The 12591-nt window shown below is 32.2% G+C and overlaps 1 protein-coding gene across 1 annotated transcript; it reads left to right on the top strand.

Annotated features, from left to right (window-relative positions):
• Window positions 1-7664: 7664 nt before the first annotated feature.
• Window positions 7665-11386, top strand: LOC144557465 (uncharacterized). Its single transcript, XM_078306037.1, has 2 exons — window positions 7665-8082; window positions 10937-11386. The coding sequence occupies exons 1-2, from the start codon at window positions 7677-7679 to the stop codon at window positions 11191-11193; spliced, it is 663 nt and encodes a 220-aa protein (XP_078162163.1). The 5' UTR covers window positions 7665-7676; the 3' UTR covers window positions 11194-11386.
• The last annotated feature ends 1205 nt before the right edge of the window (window positions 11387-12591 follow it).

Genomic DNA, 12591 nt, shown 5'->3' with positions numbered 1-12591 from the left:
AAATCACAAATCTAAACTGGAAAATCACAAAATCGTAACATTTCAGAAAGAAATTTTTTAAAATATCATAAATCTACAGAAAACTATAAGAATAAGTGTAAAACAAACTGGCAACGAAACGAAATCAGAAAATTGAAATTTTACTTAAGCTATTTTCTCACCTGTTTATGTCTATTCACCACGTCTGGTTGTACAGATCGATCCAAAAGCATGGAAAGAACCTACAGTCAAGCACACTGAACCATGTCAACAAAATTCAAACAAATGACGAGAAATCGTTTTCGCCGAAGAAGTACCGCTTGATAAGACTAAAGAACGCACCTCGATGCACCCATTGGCTGCCGCGATATGAAGCACAGAGAGGCGATCGTAGATCGTAGTGCAATGAATCAAACCGATCTCGTACTGGAGAGCTGCCTCGATGGACTGTAAAATTGACACGGCGGTGGCTTTATCGGAAGGCTAGCGAAATTGATTTGAATGAACTAGCGAAATCAATTTGAATGAACTAGCGAAATTGATTTGAATGAAATCGTGCATATCAGGGAAGGAAGAAAATCGCCTCAGCAAGGAAGAAAATCGCCTAGGAAAGGAAATGAATAATCAGAAAAGGTTTAAATAGGCGGAGATGAGAGCCCAAGGTGGGACCGGTTCGTTAAAATTAGTTAAGAAACGGTGAATAAGAGTTTGTGGACAAATGGTGGACAAAACTCAGTGGACAAAAACCTTTTCTCAAATAATTAACTGAAGTAGGGTTTTACTAAATCATTGGAATTGTTCTAAAAATATATGTTGCATTAATAATTATGGAATTGCTACACTAATGACTTCTCTAAGCTGCGCCAAAATAATTAAGACGACTGATCAAAATTCAGAGTAACTATAAGGCCAACTATATATGGTGATTGAGAAACTCTAGCAGCTGTCAAGACGGATTAAAAAAATTGTGATTAAAGGGACTAAATAAGTTAATACAGTGTAATTTATTTTATAAAAAAAACTTTAATTTGGAAGACTAAAAAATATTAATACTTAAAAAAAATTATAAGATTAGAGGGATACAGTGTAATTTATTTTATAGAAAAAACTTTAACTTGGAAACTGAGAAATATGAATACTTACAAAAATTATAAACTGTAAAGGATAAAATTGTTAATTTTTTATTTATGAGTTAGCCATACAATAATCTGCAACACTATGAATTAGGACTGGCAAAAAAGCTCGTGACTCGTGGCCCGCTTGGTATTCGCCCGTGACTCGATTGGTAACAACTCGTTCGTTAGTGGATCGAGTTAAAATTAGCTCGCTCGCTACATACTCGAGCCAGAATTAATGAGTTTGAGTTTGGCCTGGCTCGGCACGAGCCAGCTCGGTCGTTAATGAGCTATTTAATATACATAGTTTAATAGTTTAATCGGATCCGTTCACTTCAGATTGGAGATATTATGATTTATGAATATTATAGCCAATGTTATGGCAATTGCACTTTGGACTGTGTTTAAGTTTATTGGTAATTTTGTATGGAATATGTGTGAATTAATTATAAGCAATTAAGTTAATTTGTATGAATTTGTTTGATTTGATATGCATAAATTTATTCTATGAATATGTTTGTATGAATTTAGGATTTTGATATATTTGTATGTATGAATTTAGCTGTAAAGTTAATTTATAGTAGTTGATTTGTTTACTTACAATTGAATTAAGAGTATTTCTCAATAATTAGTCATATAAATATTATTATTTTTAGCCATAATTGATAAGATGTGTTATGAAAATTTAAGATATAGTAGGAAATAAAATATACAAATTTATAAATCTGCCAAGTTAGTAACGAGCTAGCTCGGCTCGCTCGGACAAGTCACGAGTCGGTCTTGAGCAATAGTTTTAGCTCGGGACTTGAAATCCAAACTCGCTCGCTCAGCTTGATACACCAACAAGCCGAGTTCGAGTGTGACCTAGCTCGCTCTTTAACAGCTCGTTGCCACCCCTACTATGAATTGCGCCTCTGACTAGATGTATGCCTATATGTGGTTTATTTCCTGTGAGGTTTAGTGGACTATGTCTAGTGTTTTGGTTGTGCTTGCTCGATTGTAATAGTTGATCTAGGTTTATGTACCATTGGAGCTGGTACCAGAGACTTGGTACCAGTCTCCTCACTATGTGATTTCAGGAGTAGAAATCGGTAGGGTGTATCAATTTTTATAAAATCACTTTTTGAGCAAATGCTCCTAGGATTAGGATGTACTCATGAAAAAAAAGTTATTCAAATCCTAGCCGGATAAAGAATTTTGACATCTTTAAAAAAAGTTAAATCAAATAACCACAAATTCTCATAAATTTTATTTTCACCCCGTCAGCCGTTTTAAAATGTGGACAGAAATTAGATGTCCGTATTTCAAACTACAGAGTACAGACACATTTTATTTTTTATTTATTGATATATATTGATTACTTATGGATACATTGTTACTGAAACTCACAGTACAAAACATCAACGTCATATCATTTTTTAACAATTATATATTTATCAGCAAGAATAACAAATATCAACTTTACATCATTATTTTTATTTAATGATACAAAATATCAATGCCACATCATTTTTTTATGATTATACATATCAATGCGCTGCTGCAAGGATAACAAATATCAACATCACATCACATCATTCTCTCTTTTTTTTTGTAATGATATAAAACATCTCAACGTTACACTTAGCAACGTGTGTGTACAGGGGTGGCAACGAATCAAACCGAATCGAACTTATTCTGGGGGTTTGAGTTTGGTTTGAATTAGATTCGAACCGAACTTGATTTGATTCGTTTCAAATCGAACTTATTTCGAATTGAATTAATTGTGAACTACATATTTTTCGAATCGAATCAGAATCGAATCACGAACTAAATTATTTTTTAGCAGCCCTAGTTATACTGGTAGTTTATACATTAATTTTTTCTCACGGGACAAAATTCACATGGCTTCCTTTTACCGGTATGAAATGAGTGTTTTTAAGTTGAAAAATTGTTCATGAAAAAATATATCACAACAAATAATCGTAAAAAAATGATTAAGTAGAAGAACTGAAATATGCAGTAAAACAAGTAATCGTACCTCGAGTGCTCACTCGATCAAACCCTCGATCGGACCATCTAATGAAGTGAGAATTTGAAAGGTAGAGAAGGCGGAGGAGAGACGGTCGAAGAGAGAGGAGAGACAGCCATCTAGGCCGGAGAGAGGAGTGACGGCCAGAGAGACAGCCAGTCGCTGAGAGCGTTGGCTAGGTTTTAGAGCGAGAGGGAGAGTAAGTTAGGGAGAGGCGAAGAGAGAACTAGGTTATTGAGATTTGAGAGCGATGAAGCGTCGGTTAAGTTAAATTATGACTCTCTCTATTTTGGATTTTAATTTCATCAGGTAAATGAACGGCCAATGTTATTATGAGATTCGAACCATAAAAGTTCGCGAACCCATTTCGATCGAACCAGGCTAGGTTTGAGTTTGGTTTGAATTAATTTCGAACCGAACATGATTTGATTCGTTTCAATTCGAACCCATTTCGAACCGAATTAAACTCGAATTAAACTTGAATCGAATCACGAACTACGAATTTTTTTGCCAGCCCTATGTGTGTATATATATATCAATGCGTTGCTACAAGGATAACAAATATCAACGTCACATCATTCTTTTTTATTGTAATGATATGAAACATCAGTGTCACATCATTTTCTAGCAATGATATATATATATATATATATATATCAATGCGCTGCTACAAGGATAATAAATATCACCATCACATTATTTTTTTTTGTGTAATGACGATACATTGATGTAATGCTGGTATAATTTCGGTCCTTGTCAGAATGATAAATCTTAAATAGTGTTGATATTCTTGAGGGAAATAACATTTATTGAACCTTTTTAGCCAACTTTCCCTAATTAACAATCGTCCGTTTTTTCATGGTAAATTAATGCTAATATCACGATATTACTGAACATACATCCCTTGATTTTTAAACAGCTTCTTACAATTTTCATTTTTTTGCACCCTACTTTGCATGGTATCCTGTATTCGAAGTGGCTAGTAAAAAACACAACTATAATAACTTCAAAAAACTAACAATTAAACTTAATTTGACTATATATATATATATATAGAGAGAGAGAGAGTTTGGCTAAATTGCTGCTGGCAGCAGTTCTGCCCAAGTGCTGCCGGGGCTATATTTAGCCGTGTGATGTCCGAACAACAAATCCAAACTGTTAGATGTTTAATCTATATTATAATCTACTTGGAGACCAAATTTTACATTTTTTGGAATTTTTTTACTATTTATTAAGCTGGTTTGAAAATCGATGTTTTCAGTAAATTTCTGCAGCATTGAAAACAACGGTTTTCAGACCAGCTTAATAAATAGTAAAAAAATTCCAAAAAATGTAAAATTTGGTCTCCAAGTAGATTATAATATATATTAAACATCTAACGGTTTGGATTTGTTGTTTGGACATCACACGGCTAAATATAGCACCGGTAGCACTTGGGCAGAATTGCTGCCAGCAGCAATTTAACCGGACTCTATATATATATATATATAGTAAGGCTATGCTATTTTGTGAATTAATGTGGGTATTTTAATTCACGCTCATATCTTTAGTTTCGAAGTTCAAATAGTTGATCAAAACCGTTAGATGTTTAATCTATATTAAAATGTGCTCGGAGACCAAATTTTATATTTTTTGAAATTTTTTTACTATTTATTAAGATGGTTTGGAAACTATTATTTTTATTAAAATTCTACACCATTAAAAACAGCGATTTTCAAACCATCTTAATAAATAGTAAAAAAATTTAAAAAAAATGTAAAATTTGTTCTCCAGGCACATTTTAATATGATTAAACATCTAATGGTTTGGATTGGCTATTTTGAACTTTAAAACTGGAGATATGAGCACGAATTAAAACACCCCCATTAATTCACGAAGTAGTATAGTCTTACTCATATATATATATATGAGGAGGGTTCAAATGCCTCCATTTTTTAAAACTTTAATAATTCAAAATTTAAAACTTAAAAATCAAAATAAAACCATTGGATATGATCTACATCATTTTATCTATGCACATGTAAAAAATTATGACATTTCAATTTTATTTTGATTGTCATCAAGAGCTTGTAAAAAATGCACTAATTTGGATGATTTCTAGACATTGATTTTTGAACTTGTTGATTCACATAAAAACAAAATTGAAATGTGATAATTTTTTATGAGCACATAGAGAAAATAACATAGATCACATCTAACGGTTTTATTTTGACTTTTAAGTTTTAAATCTTGAGTTATTAAAGTTTTAAAAAATGGAGGCATGATGGAGGCACAAAAAATGGAGGCATTTGAACCCTCCTCTATATATATATATATAGAGAGAGAGAGAGAGAGAGATATGAGCTATAGTGAGCCATGGAGTAAAATGTGTTTGTACTCCATGCCGTATTTTCATTTTGAAAGTTCAAACGACCGATCTGAACCGTTAGATGTGATTTCCATATTGAAATGTGCTTGGAGACCAAATTTTATATTTTTTGGAATATTTTTACTATTTATTAAGCAATTTTGAAAACTATTGTTTTGCTGTGAATAGTAAAAAGTTCTGGACCATCAGATCAGCGATTTTCAAAATTGCTTAATAAATTGTAAAAAAAATTCTAAAAAATGTAAAATTTGGAGTCTCCAAGCACATTTCAATATGGAGATCATGTTGAGTGGTTTGGATCGGTCGTTTGAATTTTCAAAATAAAAATATAGTGCCATGGAGCACCAACTCATTTTACTCCATGGCTCACCGTAGCCCATCTCTCTCTCTCTCTCTATATATATATATATTTATATATAGGCTGTGGCTAATTTGCTGCCGCGTTTTATTTATTTGGTGATGTCCAAACAACAAATCCAAACAGTTAGATGTTTAATCTATACTATAATCTACTTGGAGACCAAATTTTTCATTTTTTAAAATTTTTTTTACTATTTATTAAGCTAGTTTGAAAACCGCTGATTTCAATACTGCAGAAATTTACTGAAAACAGCGGTTTTCAAACTAGCTTAATAAATAGTAAAAAAATTTCAAAAAATGTAAAATTTGGTCTCCAAGTAGATTATAGTATAGATTAAACATCTAACGGTTTGGATTTGTTGTTTGGACATCACAAAATAAATAAAACGCGGCAGCATCTCCGGCTAAAATGCTGTCGGCAGCAAATTAGCTGGACCCTATATATATATATATATATATATATATGAGTTAGGCTGGGGTGCTATGGATAGCATAGTGGCCTCTATGCTACGGCTCAATATTCGAGTTTTCAAAATCCAAACGGTCGATCCGAACCGTTCATCTTATTCTCCATATTAATATCTGCTTGGAGACCAAATTTTATAATTTTCTGAATTTTTTTACTATTTATTAAGTCACTTTGAAAATCGCTAATCCAACGGTTTTACTGTTTTGTGCAGCCACCGTTGGATCAACAATTTTGTAAAATACTTAATAAATAGTAAAAAAATTCAGAAAAATGTAAAATTTGGTCTCCAAGCAGATATTAATATGGAGAATAAGATGAACGGTTCGGATCGACCGTTCATCTTATTCTCCATATTAATATCTGTATATATAGAGTTAGGCTGGGGTGCTATGGATAGCATAGTGGCCTCTATGCTACGGCTCAATATTCGAGTTTTCAAAATCCAAACGGTCGATCCGAACCGTTCATCTTATTCTCCATATTAATATCTGCTTGGAGACCAAATTTTACATTTTTCTGAATTTTTTTACTATTTATTAAGTATTTTACAAAATTGTTGATCCAACGGTGGCTGCACAAAACAGTAAAACCGTTGGATTAGCGATTTTCAAAGTGACTTAATAAATAGTAAAAAAATTCAGAAAATTATAAAATTTGGTCTCCAAGCAGATATTAATATGGAGAATAAGATGAACGGTTCGGATCGACCGTTTGGATTTTGAAAACTTGAATATTGAGCCGTAGCATAGAGGCCCCTATGCTATCCATAGCACCCAAGCCTTACTCTATATATATATATATATATATATATATATATATATATATGAGTAGGGTTAAAAATAAAATGCACCATTGGTTTTGTGTCCCAACCATACCCCGCATCTTTATCTCTTTTCTCAAAGTTCAAACTATCGATCCGAGCGGCTCAACATGATCTCCATATTAAAATGAGCTTAGAGACCAAACTTTTTATTTTTTGAAATATTTTTACTATTTTTTTAGATAGGTATAAAATCACTGCATTTGGACCATCTAAAAATAGTGATTTTGTACCTATCTAAAAAATATAAAATTTGGTCTCTAAGCACATTTTAATATGGATATCGTGTTGAGCGGTTCGGATCGACTGTTTGAACTTTATAAACAAAAATAAAGATGTGGAGTACGATTGAGGCACAAAACTAATGGTACATTTTAACCCTACTCATATATGATTATTCCCAGTTTTGGTTATTGCAGTATTGTACTGAACTAATAATTAATTAGCAAGTCAAAAAGAATCCTTATCCGATCCATCCACCACCATATGTTATCTTTATAAACACATAATGCTTTGCCCTTTCCTTGCAAACTTCACACACAACAATAGTAGAGATGAAACCATTCTTCCTAGTGGCCCTTATTCTAGCTATATTAGCCTTTGGCGCTGCAGATGCTGTCCAGTTCAAGGCATTCAACAATGCTAAAGGTACTGCTGGTGGGAACCGCTTCGACTCACAAATAGGTATCAGCTATACTACACAAGTCATGTCGACTTCTTCGAACTTCATCTGGAAAACGTTGAATCAGAAGCCAGCTGATCGGAGAAATCATGTCTATTCTGTCATGCTAGCTGTTGAACCAGTTGATGGTGTTGCTTACGAAAGCAATAATGTCATCCATATCAGTGCAAGCTACATCGCGAATTATTCCGGCGATTTGAAGACTGAGTTTACTGGTATAATATATCACGAGATGACACACGTGTGGCAGTCGAATGGACAGGGTGGCCTACCAGAAGGTACGCACACATTTGTGTAAATCAGGCAATTAAATTGATTCTCCTAGAATCCTAGCAGGAGTAGATCTACGGTCAATCAAGAGGGTTGCTTAGCCAAACCCGTACAACAACAAAAATAACAAGTTTTTAGTCTCAAATAAGTTACCGTGGTTAGAAATAAAACTCAGTCGTAGTGTAGTTACAGGGGTGAGACCAGGATTTGAGCATAGGAGATGCTAAATAATATTATATAAAAAAAATACATAACACAATATAATACAAGATAAGAAAATTCTTCTCTATTTGATTTCACAAAATATATAATAAATAACTACACCAATAAAATGTCATGTCTATCAAAATTAAACTAAACACATAATATTTATATATTTTTATTTAAATTTTGCCCTATGATTTTCTAAAATATCAAATGTAGTAATAATCTCATCTGAAGTAATATTATTAGCTATAATAAATATTATTTGTTTATTCGTTTCCAATTCTACAGAAGACCCAGGCCCAAATAGATCAAATGAGTCAAGTTATATTTTTTTAAATTTACATTGAAGCCCTCTAATTTAAATATTTTTTATAGGGGGGCTTGTACATATAAAATGAACAATATAATATAATTTCTATATACTTATAATAAAAAAATTGCAAAGTTGGGGTGGCTTAGCACCCCCCAGGTATAGGTAAGTTTTGCCCCTGCGTAGTTACAAAGTCAAAGTAGATAGTAATAAAATAATAAGAGTAGAACTAGGGTGTTCTTAAGCTCATCAAGGTGTTTGGTGACTGATGAGTTTAACTCCAAAACCTATTAGATTAGCTTCAAATAACAAATCCAAACCGTTGAAACTTATTTACTTTATGAGTGATGAATTTACATGTAAAGTTTTTATAATTTTGAATTAATTTTTATAAAGTCAAGTGGTCAAAATATGTTCAAAAAATAAATGCACTAAAATTAATTTATAAACCTTCTAATTTTGACCGCTTGACTTTATACTAAAATAATTCGACAACTTAAAATCATTGCATGTAAATTCATCACTTATGAAATAGATAGATTTCAATAGCTTGGATTTGTCGTTTGAAACCAATATAATATATTTTAGAGTTAAGCTCACCAAATATCTTGGTGAGCTTAAGAACACCTTAGTTTTACAATAACAATAACAATAACAATAACAATAACAATAACAATAACAATAACAATAACAATAACAATAACAATAACAATAACAATAACGACACCAATAATAATAGTAATAATAGAGTAGAACTAGGGTGTTCTTAAGTTCACCAAACTCCTTGTGAACTCAAGTCTAAAACCCGTCAAATTGGCTTCAAATTACAAGTCTATCTTACGAGTGATGTGTTTACATGTGAAAATTTTAAACATTTGAATTAATTTAGTATAAAGTCAAGCGGTCAAAATTAGAAGCTTAATAAATTAATTCTGATGCATTCATTTTTTTTAACATTTTTTGATTGCTTGACTTTATACTAAACTAATTCAAATGTTTAAAATTTTCACATGTAGACGTATCACTCGTAAGGTATGCGGGTTTCAACAGTTCGGATTCGTCATTCGAAGCCAATTTGATGGGTTTTAGACTTGAGTTCACACCCTAGTTCTACTCGTAATAATATTTACTAATAATAACACTAACTATATTATGCCTGCACTATTGATTATAGGAGCCAAAGTCCTAAACTCTACGTCGATCATTGGGTCATTAATCCCAAATCACTAGCTCTATGACTTAAAGCTTATAATACTACTTCTAAACAATATTTCTTAGGTCATGATTCTGGTACGTGAATCGTTAACTTGCACACGCTCATGTACGAAGCCAACTCTTTGGATACATTTCATTCCTTCAAGTTCATTTTTTTTGCTTCCTCTTATGTCAATATTAGCTGATCTCAACCTCTCCTTGTGTTTTTTATACGGCTTATAAATCCAGTATGTTGGAGATGCCCAAACCATCTCAAGCGATGTTGGACGAGCTTCTGTTCAATCGGTGCTACTCAAAGCCTATCACGTATATCATCGTTTCTAATTCAATCCCATCTTATATATGGCCATAGATCCACCGCAACATACGCATCAACGCTATACTTATCTTCTAAACCTGTTGTCTTTTAATAACTCAATATTTTTGCACTATACAACATCGTAAGCCTGATCACCGTGCTTAGCCACCCCTATGATTTAACTTTTTTTGTTAAAGTTTTTATATTTTTTTTTTCCTCATAAAATTTTAAATGTATGCATATAGCTTAGTGATTAAAATTTTACTTTGTGATAGTGAGGACTTGAGCTCAAATTTAGCTACACATTGTATTTGAGGAAGGTTAAAATGCACCCTTTTTTTGTGCTTCTAACGTGCACCCTTCGCTCATATCTTCATTTTCAAAGTTCAAATAGTCAATTCGAATATTCCAACATATTCTTCATATTAAAATGTGCTTGGAGACCAAATTTTATATTTTTTGGAAATTTTTTACTACATTTTTCAGAATTTTTGATTAAACTAAACAATAATAAAAAATTCAGCAAAGTAATGATTTTCAAAAATTCTGAAAAAATAGTAAAAAAATTTCAAAAAATATAAAATTTGGTCTCCAAGCACATTTTAGTATGAAGAACACGTTGGAAGGTTCGAATCGACTATTTGAACTTTGAAAATGAAAATATGAGGGAAAGGTGTACATTAAAAGCACAAAGGGGAGGATGCATTTTAACCCTCATTGTATTTTACATTTTGGCTCTTCAATTTAAATTTTGCAGTCCCATCCCTGAATCCTAGCATGCAGTCTACTCAAATAATTATATCTTCATATATTTTATACGGTGAAATTTCAGGTATTGCTGATTATATGAGGTTGAAGGCAGGTTATGCACGGAGTGACTGGGTGAAGCCCGGTCAGGGTAACTACTGGTATCAAGGTTACGACGTAACAGCACGGTTCTTGGACTATTGCAATGGGCTAAAAAATGGCTTTGTCGCACAACTCAATGCAAAGATAAAGGATGGGTACTATGAAGACGTCTTTGTGCAGTTGCTCGGAAAGACAGTCGATCAACTATGGAGCGATTACAAGGCTAAGTATGGAAACTAAAGAATGAGTACGTGTAATAGTAGATGAATAAATTAAGAACAACTGAAATAAAATTGCAATTGACTGTATTGGCAAAAAAAATTTTTGTTGTTGTTAGAATGTAATATTTGAATTTCGTTCCACCTCATATGGAATAGGAACTTCATTATTAATTAATATACTAGTATATTGCCCGTGCGTTGCAAAAGAGAACAAAGCTTATAGCATGAAGTAAGAAGCTCAAAGAAAAATATATATATCATAGTTTTGTCATAGTGAGTAAGAACAACAAAAACATGCATCGGTACACCATTAAGTGTGCAAAAAATAAATGTCAAACTGGAAAGGTGAATCCTGAAACTAGTATATGAAAGTATAAAGACAGAAGAAAAAGTATCTAGCTTGAAGCTAGTGTGTGAAACACAAGACTTGCCATATAAGAAAATTACCATGTCAACATGTATCACAATTATTTTCAAACATTCCATGTTAATATTAGAATTGTTATTTTTGCTTGCAGTTCCGGATAAAAATTGAATAAGTGATTGGAGGTACTGGTTCTTTCATGTTCCAATGAATTGAAGCCTAGAATACTATAATACAAAGCTAAGATTGATTGGCATATTCTGAAAATTAATAAGAAAGAACAAAAAATAAAAAAAGATCAAATATAACATGAAAAACATCTTGAAATATCATTGCCAGTATGATTCTCTTCGATGTACTCCTATATTTTTTGAAAATGAACCATAAAAATATGAAAAATAGATTATAATTGCTCCAATTGAAAAAAATAAAAATATTAAAAATATTAAAATAATATGGTTCGTACCTTATTCCTTCTTTAAGACTTCCCGATAAACTATATTTTTTGTAAAAGTATAAGAATGGAGAAAAGAAATTTAAACCAAAGAAACGTTACCTCAGCATCAACAAGCAGTAGCTTCATTCTTTTCTTTGACGAATAGTGCTGAACATTAAACTTTTGCTCAACTCGTGCACACAAGTTCCATTTGCGTAATCCATAGGGACGAAGAACAGTAAATGGAGGAAATGGTTTCTTCCTCTTCAATCTGTGAAAATAACAAAAATAAATAAATAAAAGAGACATTAAACAACAAGCAAAGACAGATGATATAACCTTTATAAGTTGAACTTTCATAAAGCAAAAGTATCGTTCATCTGACTCATTTTCTTTATTCTCCAGTTTAATTTCTGTTGTAAATTTCTTTTGTCCACTCGGTTCATCTTCTCCTATAGTAATTGTGATAAACGACTCAACAATATTGGATTGTAGATTGCTATTAGTGACATCCTCATTCACATGAGATCCACCTTTGGTTGTCATTTAACAGTATCGAGTACCATTAAAAATTAAAGTTAGAAACCAACATTAATCAGGTGTCTAGTGAGTAAAAA

This window comes from Carex rostrata, chromosome 7, assembly GCF_964058835.1.
Source record: "Carex rostrata chromosome 7, lpCarRost1.2, whole genome shotgun sequence".
In the NCBI taxonomy this organism is placed as follows: Eukaryota; Viridiplantae; Streptophyta; class Magnoliopsida; order Poales; family Cyperaceae; genus Carex; species Carex rostrata.
This window is presented reverse-complemented; position numbering and strand designations above follow the sequence as displayed.